Raw genomic sequence first — 16,040 nt, forward strand, 5'->3', positions numbered from 1 at the left:
ACTTATCGGTATGGACTTAATCACCGCTAACGCGTTAGCTAAGGCCTTTTTAGTGCATATCTATATGCACCACGGTTTACCAACTACTATCACAAGCGATAGGGGAACCCAATTTGTGAGCGACTTCTAGAAAAGGGTGTGCGAAAGGCTATAGATTCGCCGCCGATTATCTACCGCCTTCCACCCGCAGTCAGATGGCTCAACTAAGAGAGCGAATCAAGAGGTTAAAAAGATCCTACGAGCATTTACTTGCTACACACAAGAGGATTAGATAAAGCTGCTACCAATAGTAGTAGTAGCGATCAATAATCGGAAGGCAGCGTTAACTGGAATATCTCTATTCTTCTTTACACATGGATACCATATCGATCCGATACAGACAGGGAGTAAAGAAATCCAAGAGGGATTATCGGGACCCGGGGAGGCAGGCGAAGCGCTAGCGAATCGACTCCGATCCGCTACCGAGTGGGCACAAGCGTCGATAGCGTTTACACAAAATCAGCAGTAGCTTCAAGCGAACAGAACCCGCCAAGCTACACCAGTGTATAAAACAGGCGACAAAGTATGGTTAAACCTACGGAACGTGAGATCGATACGGCCGTACAAGAAGCTAGACTGGCTTCATGCCCGCTACACAGTGCTAGAAGTGCCATCCTCCTATACAGTGCGGTTGGGCGTTCCGACCGGAATTCACCCAGTTTTCCACGTCGACCTAATTCGGCCCGCAGCCGATGACCCGCTTCCCTCGCAAATCGTGGACGATTCGCAGCCACCACCCCTGGAGATCGATAGGGAACTGGAATACGATGTGGAAGAAATCCTAGCGGCCCGTACTAAGAGAGTGGGTCGAGGCTCTAGGAGAGAGGTGCTAGTTCGGTGGACTGGCTACTCGCAATGCACATGGGAACCACTAGCATCTATAGATGACTGTAGTGCCCTAGACAGATTTGAGGAGCGTTTCGGGGCCGTTTCGGCCACGGATGATCCCCTGCCAGCGGCCGGAGCTCCCGCGTGACCCTTTACAGGTCCGAACCTAAGGAGGGGGGTATTGTAACGGGCCAGGGCCACGTTGAGGCTCGGGCTTTGCCCGTGCAGACACCGCACCCGATACTGCCGAACGGGTAGCCTGACCGCCCTAGGGAACACTATACAGCAGTTGACCGCTCCTTTGTTTACGGTTCTCTAAGATTTAGATAAACAGCATGCAGGCACCGCCTAATTGAATCAATTCAGCTGTAGCCCTTCACACAGCCGGTTCGCTGTATAGCGTCTCACCAGCAACTAGCTCGTAGAAAGGACCCTTCAACAGCGGTCGGCTCAGAGAAGTCTAGTACGACTTTGACCGTCCTAACCCGCCACACGATGTTTGCCTCACCTCTCCTACCTTCGGTAGAGCCTCCCAGCAGACTCGATACGCTTCTAAACGCATCCCGTAAAAGCAAAAGGATGCGGAAGTGGGTCTCACTTTACCCCATTTCGAAATTCCCCTGATACATACACTAGGGAGTCGAGTGATCTAGCGAGTTTGCAAAATTCAAGACCACAATGTCACGCAGCTGATCTACAACTGCATCGTCCAACTGCATGATACCAGGGTAGCGGAACCTGTCGAGCGTCTGATCCAGACACAGCGATCTAGCCCATTTTCATCGCATTGCGCGTTCAAACTGTCCAAGGTTCGCGAACGAATTTCATCTGAGGTAGGGAGCAATGACCCAAATTTCCCAATTTTGCGGGTCGAAAGCCACAAAATCCTCGCATCTTTCCCGCCGTCCATTGCCGGGATATAGTATACCCGCCAATTCGACCACTTGTACGGTAGCCGTGCCGCTTGGGCTATGTGATTTGCCAACGGCACAACATTCTGATTACACCCTTCTGCGTTTTCCTTGAAACATGGTCTGTTGGGCGTCACGGTAAGTCGAAAGAAGCCCATTCTAAGATTCCAGGAAACCTGACAGACATAAGAAAGCACTCCCAATCCAAAATAGACTCGCGACGGTGCACTACTCACACGGATATCCCAGCCAAAGCCGGCGCGACCGTCCCTAACCGGTCGGTCGAGGGGGTCACGACCTCACGGGAAGCGCCTGGCCGTATTCCCCTACGGCGGTCGGCAACCCCACATGACATATCCCCGTCGCCGGAATCCCTTTCCCACTCGCGTACGGTCCATCCGCAGCTTTATATGCAGCCCCTTAAGAGTAACTCGTTAGACTGCAAAGTATGTCGCGAGCTGAATGCCCTCTGCGACCACGCTCGACCGCAGTGCTCACATTGCTACCAAAAGCAGACCCTTTGCTTCTACGTAAGCCCCGGGCAGAGATCCAAGAGCAAGGCAGAAATCTGGAGTTGGTTGGAGCAGTCTTGAGTTAATTTGAATGGCTGACGATGATGACGAGGTATCAGAAACAAGGAAGTGGGCGTGGGCGTGGACCAGGCAGATGTTTTGATTTCTATGACACTCATTGATCTTATTGACATGATGAATGAAAAAGTCGATTTTTCTTACTACGCTATACACGCCAACGATCTCCAACCTTCCCTATGTATCCTGTCCAACAAGCCCAACCTAGCAAGCTTGTGAAATTACTGACCAGAAACATTCCGAAAAAAAAAAGACTCTAGTATGTCCCACTCATCTCTTCGGTCAACAGAAGATCCTCAAACTTTCCATTGGCTGGATCATCATTTTGCCAGTCGCAGGCACCACGATGATAGTTCAGAACTTCGAAATACCTTTTGATTGTTAGATCAACTCAACATGTAACCAGATCAGGGGACATACATTGTGCTCTTCCACTCGTCAGCTGAAAGCTCTGAATCCAACAAAGACCAATCAAGCTGACTATTACAGACAGGCTCGTCGTCAGGGTCCTGGTAGGTCACGACATATGGATGCTTAATAGCATCCGCCGTGGTGAGTCTCCCATGTGGATCGATGTTAAGCATTTTCTCTACGAGATCAGTTGCTATAAAAAGTGAGTATACTTAGGACAAGAGGAGATGTATTGAAAATGATCAAAGGCGATAGGGCTTACCTTGACGGTCCGCATCTCCAAGGAAAGATGTAAGCCCCCAGGACTCTTTCTCTGGTAGCGAGTCCACGAATTTCAACGTCTATAAATCGTCATTAGTACTCATTAATCTGGCTTTAAGTTGCATATCTCAATCATACACTCTTGCTGTAGACTCTCTTCATAACCTCCGCAGACGGCTTCCCCAGAAGCTCGGTAATTAGGATGAACTGATGCACATGGTCTTTCCCAGGAAAGAGAACTTTCCCTAGAATCATCTCTGCCAGAATACACCCAACGCTCCACATATCCACGGCGTAGTTGTAATTCTGCCAGGTCAGCATGATCTCCGGCGCACGGTAGTATCGTGTGGCGACGTAGCCGGTCATTTGGGCGTCTTGTTCTCGGGCCAAACCAAAGTCACAAATCTTCAGGTCGCAGTTGTCGTTGATCAAAATGTTGCTTGGCTTGAGGTCGCGGTGAATCACTCCGGCCGAATGAATGTATTTTAATCCACGCTGTTTCGATTAGATATACCACGTGTCTGGTAATCATTCGAGTGGACATACCAGCATTTGATAGGTAAAGAACTGAATAAATTGACGCTCCAAAGGCTTTGACGACGCTTGCAAAAGGCGATGAAGATCTGTCATCATACAGTCTGTCACAATATAACTGTAATACAAATAATCAGCATGTCTGTCAGCTTTGACATAGTGGTGTTCATACAGATCCTCGGATGGAGAGATAAAGATGTCCGTCATGTTGATTAACTAGTTGAGGTTAGTCAACAGTCCCAATGTCAACTATGCATATCACACATATAGGGAGTAGTTTTATTGGGGTTGCCTCACAATGCCCGTAGCCTCACGTGATATCTACACCGACATTACTGAGAGCCTCTTCCTCCTACAACTGCCTCACGAGAGTCAGTTGCTTGCCTCTGCGGGTAGCGCGTCATCTCTCACGCAGTCAAGTCTTGATTTTGTTTCACGTCCTTCTCCACGGCAACAGCACCGATAGGCCTTGACTATATCGCTCTCCACCATGACGTTCAGCCAGTCTAGCAGTGCCACTCCTGCCCCGCTCGACTCCGCTTGGCCGCCGGCCCACATTTGGGAAACCATGGGTGCGGCAGACCGTGCCAGCTGGTTAGGACAGATACAGAGAGACAGGGCTAGGCGCCTTGAATTGGATGTAGCGGAGACCGACCTCCGCCGCAGAAGGCCTCGTGTGGACCTGCAAGATGACGATAATCTCGAGGAAAACCGTGAGCCACTCCCCGAAGTCAAACCACTTATCGACATATTTCCGGGTGTCTCCGCCGCCCTTCTTACTCGCGTCTTTGAGAAGAAGTTGAAGGCGACTGAACTCATACGCTTCAAAGAGAAGTCAGTCACCGAGGTAGATCAGGAGGACAGAGTCTTCAAGATGACCGAGTTGGGAGGTACAGTAGGCTTCAAGAAGGCAGCAGCGTCGCTTAAGGACTGGGGCCCCAACCCTCAAATATGGACAACCTGCTTTCTTGCCTATCTGGCTGTTGTAGGATATCTCTTCGGCGAAAAACATCCTAAAGCAGTTCCCAATCTACTCATGTTTATAAGGCAGATCCTGGACTTCGCTCAGACTTATCAGTGGTCGGAAGCAGTCCTCCCACTTGCCCTTAATTTCCACTAATACATAATGGATAAAGGAGAGTTATCGACGGACAACTACCTAGTCACAGGCCCATTTCGCGAAAAATACCTTCGGCACAATCTCACCCTGTCTGCGAAGTCACCAACAAACCCTCCAACTCGGCCTCGTCAAGCTAGGAATACCAGATCTTCGAATAATGAGACAAAAGTTTGCGATAAGTTCAATACGACAGGGTGCTCCTGGGAAGGCTGCAAGAGGCGTCATGAGTGCACGGCGTGCGGCCTAAGCGAGCATGGCGCCTCCTCCTGCCGCAAGAAGAAATAGCAAGTGACAGCCCTTGAGAACTGCACTAGTGACACCGACAACGTTGTTCCCAATCCCCTATCCCTAAGCCTCATACCACAGGGGCAACCACCTAGACCAAACACTGCTGTTCAATACCCCGTTTTCAACCCAGAGCTCCCAAGGCTACAGTCCTCTCCGTCGCCACTGCATGCGAAAGGCTGGAGCAATCTTCTACGCTACTATCCGGGCGATCTCGGGTCCACTATCGCTGGCATTCTGACCTACGGTGTTCAGGTCGGCTATAGGGGTAAGAAGCAGTTTCGCTATTCCTCTAACCATCACATACATGAACCCGGCATGATCACGGCCAAAATAGCAGAGGATCTCAGCCTCGGTCGTGTTAGACTAGCCTCTAGGCCCTCCTTCGTTTCACCGCTTGGGTTAGTCCCTAAGCACGACGGGGGGTGGCGCCGCATCCATGATCTATCTTGGCCCCCTAGACAAGGCCTTAACCAGGGCATACCGGACTCCTGGTCAGCTATTGAATATATGACAATCGATAAGATCTACGAGCAAGTCATACAAGCTGGCCCCGGTTGCACAATCATCAAAAGGGACATCAAGGACGCCTTCCGAATTGTCCCTGTTGCCGAGGATAACCAGCATCTCCTTGCCTTCCAGTGGACCGATTCCACTTATGTCGAATGCTGCCTCCCCTTTGGCCTCGTAACGGCCCCGTTTCTCTTCAACCTCTTCGCCGAGGCACTCCATTGGATACTCCAATGCCTCCTCCCTGCATTCCATATCAGTCATTACCTAGACGATTTCATCGCAATTACTCAGTCTCCCTCAGCGTCCGACCCCACGGGCCTTTTTGATAGGGTTTACAACAGAGTCACCGACTATCTACGTATTCCTCGCAATACAAAAAAGGACCAGTAAGGGACCTGTGTTACAGTCCTAGGTATCCAGATCGACTCTATTGCAATAGAAGCTCGTCTGCCGCCAGAAAAGTTATGCCGCGCCACATTGGACGCCGCAGCTGCCCTAAACGTAGCGAGTCTCTCCCTCAAGCAAGCAGAGCGCCTCACAGGCTTATTAGCCTTCTGTTCAAGAGTTGTCCGACTTGGAAGAACAAGGTTACAATCTCTATACACCTTCCAAGCCGCTTTTTCACATGGGAGTAGTGCGCGCCGCCGTATCCCTTACGAGGTACGTGACGATTTGGAATGGTGGAGGGACTCCTTGTCTCTCTTCAACGGCGTACTCTTAATTGACCCTTGCCGCCGCCCCATCACGCATCTCTACACAGATGCCTCCAGTATAGGCCAGGGGCTCTTCTTCTTCTCATCCAAGTCTATATTAGACTGCTGGCTGGCCCATTGTCACCAGCTTCACCCAAGCAATGCTGCCACATTGGCCCTTACTCAAGACGCACATGCGCACATCAATACCAACGAAGTAGACGCTATTCTACAAGGCTTCCTACTCTTCAGCCACTATTAGCTCCATCATACTCTCGTTATCCACACGGATAGCTCCACAGCGCACTCGGGACTAAAGAAAGGCTTTCTTCATGGTCCGCCTAACGCACCTCTGAAGAGCCTGCTTATCCTAGCGGCGGCGAGAGACATCCACATCGTGCCACACTAGCTCCCCTCCGGGAAAAATACATTAGCAGACGCGCTCTCACGTAATAATCTTGAAGACATTGCTAACATTTGTCCCCATTGGCAGGACCTCTCGGTATTGAACCGCCCGCGTGGTTCTCTTCACGAGCTCCTCAGCTCAATGCCGGCCACCTAAAACTGCTCTGGAACGGACTCGGCGCCAACACACGTTCCGTTTACCTCTCTGTTCAGCGCAACTACGAAAAGCACTGCGTGCTACAAAATTTATCCGCATGGCCAGTTTCAAGACAGTCATTAACCTCATAGCTAAGCTCACGACTCCTTGGTAACGCCAGCCAAAAGGCCGTCAAGCCTGACACCGCACTCGCCGACCTAACCGCTCTCCGAGCCTACCATATCGATAATTTTCTTGACGATAAACTCTTCGATAACAAGCATTTTCGACGTCTTATAGACGGCGCGAGAAGACTTAACCCCGTCGCAAAAGCTCGGGTCAGAAAACCTATTTCGCGTGACACTATTACGAAACTATCTGCGGGCCTCGCCGCACTCCCGCCACGGCCCTTGGAGATGTCTGCGAACCTTCTAGACGACTTGAACTTTGCAACCGCGTGCCGGGTAGCATTTGCTGGATTCCTTCGCCTCGGAGAATTCACCTACAAGACTGGCGACCTTAGCACACATTCTATCTTCTCAGCCACAAAGTTAACGCGCTCCGACGTCAGATTCTCGTCCTCGTTAGACCACGCACAACTCACACTCAAGCGCAGTAAGACAGACCGCCGCCACGAAGGGGTGCAAATTATTCTTGCAAAGACGGGAGACGGCGCGTGCCCAGTTGATGCCCTTCAGAAGCTGCTACTTCTCGACCCCAGAGGGCCCGACGCCCCATTGTTCTCCTTCCACAGAAGACCATTCAGTCGCAACAACTTCCTTTCGACCTTATCTACTAAGCTAAGAGTGCTTGGACTACGGACAGAGGGCTACTCGGGTCACAGTTTTCGGAAGGGCGCAGCTCAGCATGCGCACGATAGTGGGATACTCGACGACCAGATTCAGATGCTAGGGAGATGGACCTCAGAGGCTTTCAGGGTGTATTTTACGACAAATGCGTCAGTTTTGTACAAGCTCAATCACCAGTTCCAGACAGGCTCGCCGGCCCCGCTGTCTCTGCTGCTTCCACCACCGTCCCCTCCACCATCCTAGTTTGGCCGGGTCATTTGGGCCCTATCTGACGCTACGGTCTACGACCGCAGCGACAGGTGACCCGTTATGGCCAAACTACACTCTTCTTTCTCCTCTTGACTGCGTGAGGTCACCAATAAAGGGAGTAGTTTTATTGGGGTTGCCTCACAATGCCCGTAGCCTCACGTGATATCTACACCGACATTACTGAGAGCCTCTTCCTCCTACAACTGCCTCACGAGAGTCAGTTGCTTGCCTCTGCGGGTAGCGCGTCATCTCTCACGCAGTCAAGTCTTGATTTTGTCCCTCCCGCCTTCCCTCTGTATATAGAACCCACTACAATACAGACATATTGCCTCCCTACAAGGGAGCGCGAACGGGCCCTATCTGACGCTACGGTCTACGACCGCAGCGACAGGTGACCCGTTATGGCCAAACTACACTCTTCTTTCTCCTCTTGACTGCGTGAGGTCACCAATAAATACATACATTATCATGTCGCAGGTGACGTAGCAAATGAACCTCACGATACGTACGCTTAGCCAGAGCTGTAGAATTGAATGGTCTCGGGATTTTTTTTATAGCGACCTTTGAATTGGCTATCGAATCATGCGCTGAACTATTCGTTTGTCAATAATAAATTGGGGAGGACGGATATATTATGAGTAATATACCAAATCGTTCCAGCGCTGCCACAGACTTTTACTTCAAACCCCGAATATCTATCTGTGGTTTCAAAGGCTGTGCCCATGACTTTTGTTCCTATAAATGTGACCATAGTTGCGCGGATCAGTGAATAGTGGAAGAATATTGAACTGTTGAAAACGCAGTTCACTGGCTAAATTGTGTCAAATTCATGACGTCATAAACTCCCAGCGGAATCAGGATAATCTGATATGGACCGGTTTTCCAGCCGCATACCAACGTCTGATTTGTCAATTAATTAGGGAACGGCAGCATCTCCGGTCCACTGGAGTTCACCCAAGCTTCCTCTGGGCAAATGAGGTCCAGCTTTGTCAATCGCAATCTGTAGAGAAGATATAAATGTGTATGTTCTTCATTCCATTTAGAATAAGAATCAAAAAAAGCAAAAGGGGAAATCGGGTAGATCATGTAAAGTGTGTAACAACACATTAGATTGTGGAGAGAACCATATTGGCTGGGACAAATATTGAATTGGGAATCCTAATATTAAAAAGCTAGAGAAGTTAGTCTTAGTAAGATACTATTAGCTTAGTTGGAAACTAACACTAAACGTGCAAATCAATGCATTTCAGTGGTAACAGAATTAGAATAATTGGGTGTGATTGGCTGGAGAGCATACCAGTCCACTTATCAGCATATCCGAAAGTGGACATCGAGGTTACAAGTATATATTATGTGTTCTTATACGATGATCTTCATTGTCCAACCTGTCAGATGTACATTAGCACTATGATCTCATTGCAAAGTACAATAGTTGAATAACCGAAAACTTGGCATCATGACGTAGTGGCGTATTTTAATTCACAGGGATAAAGCCATGCTTCAGTCTGTTACTGTTCTAGTATATCTGACAGAACCCTGATTCAAGTGGTTAAGATAAATACTTGATGTGCCAGTGACAGGCCATCATCTTAAACTTATACCTAATGTTGTACATTGTACATCAAAGGAGTTTGGTACAACCAGACGGAAGGCCATATGTTACAAACAAGTTATAAACATCCTCTTCTTCCCCTCCACAACTTCTCTCCTCCCCCAACCTTAACCCCAAACCTTCACCATGCAATTTGTACGCAAGGCCGAAGAGGCCGTAACTAAGAACAAAGACGAGCCGCACGAGTCGACTCAGTCCTCCAACCACGGACCCCACTCATCAAACATCGCCAACAAGGCTGATCCCCGCGTGGACTCTGACCGTGATCACCATGCAAGCCATGGGACTGTCCCTGGCGGTGTTGGCCTTGGATCTACTTACTATACCACCAGCACCAATGCTGGTCCCCATAACTTCAACATTGCCAACAAGCTTGATCCGCGCGTTGACTCGAATCATGATTCCTGCGCTACCCACCAGTCCCTTTCTAGTACTAAGGCTAGAACTACCACTCATAGTTCTCACACTTGGGACGGAAATTGAGTAGGGTCTTGCGGGTGTTAGTTACAATGCTCCTACTGCAACTGCTGCGCGAATTTCTGGGGACCCTGTTACGGCTGGTCATCATGATTCAGGTACTGCGAATAAGTTGGATCCCGGTTTCAAGTTGGATGTTGCTGCTCAGCGGAAGATTGGAGTCTGAAATGCTATGGAAATTGAAATGAGGATTACGATATCTGAATTTGAAATTAGGGCAATTTAACAACAATAGTTTTTGAAATATACAATAGTAGTAGTAGCACAATTCAGTTACCCTGACTCTTGGAGAAAAAATACATAAAATAACGACTATGTAGATACATGATGATTTGATCAATTAAGATTGATCCAAGCTTCCCGAACAATGAACTTTAAATATGGCGGGTCTCCTATCATTCGAAACCGAATCAATCATTAGTGAAATTGATGCTTTTCTTGTCTGAACAACTCACTGATTCTGCTCTTCTCTTCATGCTTCTCGTTCAGTATAATGTGAAAAATTATTATGGCGGGCAACGGACATATGCTATTGCGATGGTTTCTGGGTAAAATTTTCTGGTATGGTCCTGGTTTCCTTATTATTCTCCCTGCACTCAGGTAGTAGCTTCGCAGTCCCTTCTTTATAGATCTCATCAGTACATGAAAGCCCTGAAAGAGTTCGTAGAATGATCGCACTGTTCTTCTCATCAGGATGTGTGCCATTTTGACGAGCTTTTTCCGAATTTTGACGTCCTTTGATAGAATGAGTGTCGTACTCATCGATTCGCCCCCTCAGGTCTGGCTTGTCCATATGTATAATAGGTGGCATGGTGGTAAATTCGTATGCAGTTTGAAGCATATAGTACAAGAATATTCAAGTCTACACCGAAAACCATATTTAAGTAGTGGTCAACGTAATTATGACGTAAGCTTCCAGTAAGTTGACTAACTTAGGGGTAGTGATCCGCGCACCACGCTTTTTGGCCCTGCGCACCACGTTAACGTGAAGTCCGGTTGCGCGGGCGACCCGGTTGCGCGAGCGACCCCACCAAACCTTGAAAAACCTTCAATTTATAACCACTATTAAAACCACAAAAAAAGATAAGTTTGGCTATTGAACACGTGTAGGGCATTTAGAATATGTATGACCTTTTATTCCACAGCCAGAACATGTCACCTGCCGCCGAACCAAGGGCATAGAAGGTAGGATAGGTTCCGTAACCGGTTTTGCAGGCACCGCTGGTAAAGATATATCTTTGCTTCTATCTTCATCCACAACAACCACATCATCCTCACCACCCTCTAGACCCCCAAAGATGCCTTTCTGGGTACTAAACTTATGTTTGATCCCTCGCTTTTTGGTCTGTTTCTTGTTAGTAGCCTCCAATTGAGTACAGCGATTCTGGAGAAAAATGTGGTGGTGGACCACTTTTATAGTCATCTCGTAAGTCTTATTAATCTCCCTTTTTGTTGGTGAAGAAAGAATTAAAGAAGAAGATTGTAGACCTTTTTTGATCAGAGATTGCGATTTTGTAAACTTTGAAAGGGTCCAAAGAGTATTTGGATCGCTATCGCTACCGGAAGAGACTGGTCGCTGAGAAAGGATCTCCAGAGGAGGAAGGGAATCCAGGTGCACATTTAGCTTTTCCATGACTTTATTAGCATTAAATGGTGCTAATCCAGTAGCCAAAAAGCTATTCTGTACAGTGATAGTCTTAAAAGCACCCATTCTCGCATCTGCGATCAGTTCAAGGAAATCTTCCTTGTCAATAGAGTTAACTCCGTTTCGCATTAAAGTTGAGACCGCTCCTCCGTAAAGCCTCTTCAAAACCGAGAAACAACCCACGTCCAAAGGCTGTAAAAGATAAGAAGCATGCGGAGGCATACAGATTGCGATGATTTGGTTTTCTTCACAGACTTGGTCAAATTCAGGGGTTAAATGACTTCTATGACCATCAAGGACTAGTAAGCAATATTTTCCCACTCTTGTCCCAATATTTGGGATAAAATGATGTTTTAACCACTATAAACCAATTGTATTAGTAGTCCAACCATTTAAGCTCATGGTTAGACGAGCTCCTTTTTGATTTGAAAGAAGATACGGTCGTAAATGCTCTGGGAACTGTTTTCCTTTGAAGACAAAGAGCGGCGGGAGAACACTTCCAGAAGCTCTAATGCACTCAATCGAAGTCACCCACTCACGATTGCCGGCTTGTAAAAGAGCTCTTTTTCCATGGTATTCCGCTGAAGTAATAATCTTTTGTGTTGCGCTAATACCCATGGCAAAACCAGACTTATCAAAGTTGAAGATATCGTCTAAAGCGATACCCCACTTTTCAATCGTCCTTTGAACCAAATCAAACCATGGTTCAATAATTCGAGGGTCTTCTGAAAGAGCTCTCTGATAATCGTATTTGCGAGAGAGGCGAGTAGAGAGATTTGGGCGTCGTTTGATAAATTCAGCAGGCCAATGATTACCCACAGTAGAGGGTGTAGTTTTTCGGGCATAAAGCAGAAGATTGGCCATATCTCGCAACATAGGCAAAGTAAGGGCTGCCCCTTTGGAATCCATATCTAGTAGCCATTTTTCAATCGAGCCCTCCTCAATTTCGGTAAAAATAAAGCGATTGTGTCGCTTTTCAGTAGCAGATTCGCGCCCATTGATCCGGGCCTTCAAAGTTGAGACAGGTATCTCAAAAGATCGTGCAGCAGCGGCAGCAGAGGAATACTTGCCATTTTTAATAGCTTGTATAGCTAATAAAAGGCGACCCTCCTGCTCTATTAGCTTTCTTTTCTTATTAGAGCGTTGGGGGGGCATTGTTTTCGTGGTCAAAGAGGATGCATCGTTATTGAAGTGTATTTTTGGTGGGGTCGCTCGCGCAACCGGGTCGCCCGCGCAACCGGACTTCACGTTACGTAGTCCCGTGCTTATATAACCAGCTGAGACTCGGGAGTTTTAGGAATCAGGTCATGTGATTTTAACCTCATCTTATCAATTCCATATATCGCTATAGCAACTAAGGAATTCTCGAGTCCATATAATTAAGCTTATCTATAGACCTCGACATTTCCCATGGGACCCGCTATGGGAAATGTCCATGGACATTATGTAAGTGGGAAATGGACAAAAATAATTTCCTATGGGCGGGAAATGATGTTGGATGGGAACCCGCTTTCCCATGATGGGATCCTATGGGAAATTTTAGTAAGTAGAAATCTAGAAACTCGTGACTTGTATAAGTTATGTAGATTTCTCCTATATTTTTTAGTATTACATTTACTTGTTTCTCTTATAATTATAGTATAGATTGAGTATTAAATATTTAGAATTATATTTATTTCGCCTGTCTTTATTCTATTTATAATATGTATATTAGGGGTCATTGGTTTTACAGCGCTTCCGTGCATCTCTTAATCCAGCCCGTCGTTGAGTACCACTATTATCTGGAAGGGGGTGGTTATCATCATCGTCGCTTTCAGCTAGCATACTTGATTGTCGCTTTTGAGATGCTTGCGTATTATCTTCCTGGACATCTAGCTGGCTTCTATAGCGATCCTCGCGTTGGCTTGTACTGGTGAACTCATCTTGAATAACCAGCAGAACATCATTGTCTTCGTCTTCATCCTCATCGCTCATATCTTCGCTATCGCTAATAGATATATGATCAACTAGAGAAAGGTGGGCTTCCGATTGCTTATCTGCAGCCCGTACGGCCTCGAGGGAAAGAAGGACTTCTTTATACTCTTCGATCTCAACGTCAAACCGACTATTATACCGGAACATCATAATGTCTTGGATAGTTGTTGAATTTAATAAGCCACGGCGATAGTGGCAGACATCCCGCGCAGTATTGAAAAGGCGCTCAACACCAGCACCGGTCGCACGGATAGAAAGAATATCCCGTGCAACGGCTGTAAGGATAGGGAACTCGTGCTCATGTTCTTTCCAGAAAAGAAGGGGGTGGACTTTCTTTCTTGCTATTGATAGGTTAGTATAAATATACGATAAGATAAAGAATAGAACATACGCTTATCAAGGTAGTCTATTAAGTCCGAATCCGAATCTGATGACACTTGAGGTTGCGGCCCACTATTAAATAGATCTTCCATGTCACTAGCAGTGCCACCGATATAAGGCCTTTATACCCTCTCCACTTGTAGTGGCTGTGTCTGTAATACACGGAGAGAATAGGGCTTCATAAAGGTATGTAGTGCTTCTTTATAGTATAATGGCCAGTCAATATCATCGCTATCCCCCTAGCTTTTGCTTGAAAAGAAATTCAGCTTATACTGGGGAGCGAGGATAGTCCTAATGCCATAAAGGCTGCCATGTATCTCTGTGGTTTGTTCGTAATATCTAGAGAGTTTCGCCATACCAGCCTTTAGTGCGTCGAGCATTGCCACTTTCCATGAATTGTCTTTAGTTCAAGCCGTTTAATTGATTTTTCAAAGTGATCAAACAACGTATTGTATACTCTAAAGACATTGTGTACGGTGATATCCTTTGTCTGCGAAAGACCGGTAGTAAACCGGTAAAAAGGCTCTGTAATATACAGAAGATAGTCGATTTGGCGCCATTCAGAGATAGTAAGTCGGAACCGAGCATGCTCGTCTAGCGCGCAGTTTTTCTCAAATGAAGTACGGAGACGTTTTGCGCGGCGGAGCATTAGAAATGTTGAATTCTAGCGGGTCCGTACATCCTAGATAGGGACGAGCTTTGGTTCTTGGGTTTGTGGTTCAATAAATGCCGCACGTCGCTGTGGACTTGCATTAATGAAAATAGCAAGACCACGTACCTATAGTATTCCTTAGTGAATTATGTAAATCAACAGAGAGGAAAAGCGTACCTTAACCAAAGTTTGGAGGATTCCACGCTCTTTGTCGGTAGCGCGAAGATCACGAGCTGAGACTTGTACTCGATTAACAGCTTTGTCTGCAGTGTCGTTTTGGGGCTCGGCTTTCATTGTCCCAAGTAGCTCGCGTAGACTTAATTGAATAACATGAGCAAGGCAAGGAATCCGAACAACGGTTAGGCTACTAGGTAAGCTTAAAGAATCGATAGATTCTTGTAGCTTTTCCACCATAGTTGTGTTGTTTGATGCGTTATCGGAGGTAATTGCAATTACCCGGTCGGCGATTTCATATCTCTGAAGAACATCTATAACAACAATACTCATATTTAAACTAGTATGTGATGTATAGAGAGGCTCGAATGCAAGAAGGAGCTCGCGGTAATTCCAGTCTTGGTCAATGAAATAGCCAGTGATTGCCAGAAATGCTTGCTGAAAGGGAGAAGTCCAGTAGTCAAGTGCAATTGAGAGCTTAGCATTTAACGGGAGTGTAGAAAGAATGCTTTTATGATCTTCACGGACTAGTTTTTCAAGTCGACGAGGTGCAGTTCGAGGATGAAGCAATATAGGTTTTACCGGAGCTTGCTGGGCCATTTCCACTAATGTAGAAAATTGTTTACGATTTAGGCATTCAAAGGGGAGATTAAGCGCTGTGATAAGGTCGATCTGCGCTCTCTCCCATCGCTCTTGTTCGAACACCGGTACTCGAGGCTGGTGGATATCCTATTTGAATTGATAATAAGGAGATTAGCTATCGAAATAAGGATGATTATTTATAAATACCTTTGCTGTCTGAAAAGACTGCTGTAAAAATCGCTGCCCTGAGCTATGCCGTACGCTCTTACGACATTTTGCGGAGTTTGGATGGCGGTTGATAGTATTAGTGCCATTTGGCTTAGACATAGGGTGAGGGAGTATGATTCCGCAAAGGCGGCATAGAATCAGTGGCTCTCCGGTAGTATAATGCGCTACCTGATCAAACTGCTTCCAGCCCTCTGATATATGCTTCGCATCCCACCGGATCTTCTTCTGGATATCTTCTTGGCCACCATGTATAGTTTGTCGCCACCATTCAATAAACTCTGCTTTGGTCATTTCGTTATAAAGAATGTATGATTTCCTTCGGTCGGGACCAATTCGCTGGAGGGTAATAGGTGTAATAGGAGGTATTTGGAAGTACATACGGCGGGTGTATTCACTTGTAACGTTAATAGAGCTGACACCTCGATACCCCCGCTTTCAAGACTGTCGTCCCGTGGTACGGCCAGATCTTGAGAATTGGCGTTCTTTGGGGGTTCCAGGAGAAAGGAAGATGATATCAACTCACTATTCCACG

General features: G+C 46.9%; 9 protein-coding genes across 9 annotated transcripts; 6 read left to right on the forward strand and 3 right to left on the reverse strand.

The window, feature by feature from the left end:
* Positions 1-564: 564 nt before the first annotated feature.
* Positions 565-1,015, forward strand: N7529_003428 (Pol; the record flags this gene model as incomplete). The annotated part of the gene is made up of 2 exons (XM_057238955.1): positions 565-583; positions 615-1,015. The coding sequence occupies 2 exons, from the start codon at positions 565-567 to the stop codon at positions 1,013-1,015; spliced, it is 420 nt and encodes a 139-aa protein (XP_057098250.1).
* A 1,609-nt stretch (positions 1,016-2,624) lies between these two features.
* On the reverse strand, positions 2,625-3,781 carry N7529_003429 (uncharacterized protein; the record flags this gene model as incomplete). The annotated part of the gene is made up of 6 exons (XM_057238956.1): positions 2,625-2,739; positions 2,789-2,972; positions 3,042-3,120; positions 3,179-3,535; positions 3,587-3,692; positions 3,747-3,781. The coding sequence occupies 6 exons, from the start codon at positions 3,779-3,781 to the stop codon at positions 2,625-2,627; spliced, it is 876 nt and encodes a 291-aa protein (XP_057098251.1).
* Positions 3,782-4,064: 283 nt separating this feature from the next.
* N7529_003430 (uncharacterized protein) lies at positions 4,065-4,694 on the forward strand (the record flags this gene model as incomplete). The annotated part of the gene is made up of 1 exon (XM_057238957.1): positions 4,065-4,694. The coding sequence occupies one exon, from the start codon at positions 4,065-4,067 to the stop codon at positions 4,692-4,694; it is 630 nt and encodes a 209-aa protein (XP_057098252.1).
* A 603-nt stretch (positions 4,695-5,297) lies between these two features.
* Positions 5,298-5,882, forward strand: N7529_003431 (uncharacterized protein; the record flags this gene model as incomplete). The annotated part of the gene is made up of 1 exon (XM_057238958.1): positions 5,298-5,882. One exon carries the CDS (start codon positions 5,298-5,300, stop codon positions 5,880-5,882), a length of 585 nt encoding a protein of 194 aa, XP_057098253.1.
* Positions 5,883-7,141: 1,259 nt separating this feature from the next.
* On the forward strand, positions 7,142-7,777 carry N7529_003432 (uncharacterized protein; the record flags this gene model as incomplete). Its single annotated transcript, XM_057238959.1, has 1 exon — positions 7,142-7,777. The coding sequence occupies one exon, from the start codon at positions 7,142-7,144 to the stop codon at positions 7,775-7,777; it is 636 nt and encodes a 211-aa protein (XP_057098254.1).
* Positions 7,778-7,926: 149 nt separating this feature from the next.
* Positions 7,927-8,178, forward strand: N7529_003433 (uncharacterized protein; the record flags this gene model as incomplete). Its single annotated transcript, XM_057238960.1, has 1 exon — positions 7,927-8,178. One exon carries the CDS (start codon positions 7,927-7,929, stop codon positions 8,176-8,178), a length of 252 nt encoding a protein of 83 aa, XP_057098255.1.
* Positions 8,179-9,521: 1,343 nt separating this feature from the next.
* N7529_003434 (uncharacterized protein) lies at positions 9,522-9,878 on the forward strand (the record flags this gene model as incomplete). The annotated part of the gene is made up of 1 exon (XM_057238961.1): positions 9,522-9,878. One exon carries the CDS (start codon positions 9,522-9,524, stop codon positions 9,876-9,878), a length of 357 nt encoding a protein of 118 aa, XP_057098256.1.
* Positions 9,879-13,227: 3,349 nt separating this feature from the next.
* N7529_003435 (uncharacterized protein) lies at positions 13,228-13,491 on the reverse strand (the record flags this gene model as incomplete). Its single annotated transcript, XM_057238962.1, has 1 exon — positions 13,228-13,491. The coding sequence occupies one exon, from the start codon at positions 13,489-13,491 to the stop codon at positions 13,228-13,230; it is 264 nt and encodes an 87-aa protein (XP_057098257.1).
* Positions 13,492-15,347: 1,856 nt separating this feature from the next.
* On the reverse strand, positions 15,348-15,799 carry N7529_003436 (uncharacterized protein; the record flags this gene model as incomplete). The annotated part of the gene is made up of 2 exons (XM_057238963.1): positions 15,348-15,427; positions 15,550-15,799. The coding sequence occupies 2 exons, from the start codon at positions 15,797-15,799 to the stop codon at positions 15,348-15,350; spliced, it is 330 nt and encodes a 109-aa protein (XP_057098258.1).
* Positions 15,800-16,040: the final 241 nt, after the last annotated feature.

This window comes from Penicillium soppii, assembly GCF_028829465.1.
Source record: "Penicillium soppii strain IBT 18220 chromosome Unknown utg000004l, whole genome shotgun sequence".
Lineage (NCBI taxonomy): Eukaryota > Fungi > Ascomycota > Eurotiomycetes > Eurotiales > Aspergillaceae > Penicillium > Penicillium soppii.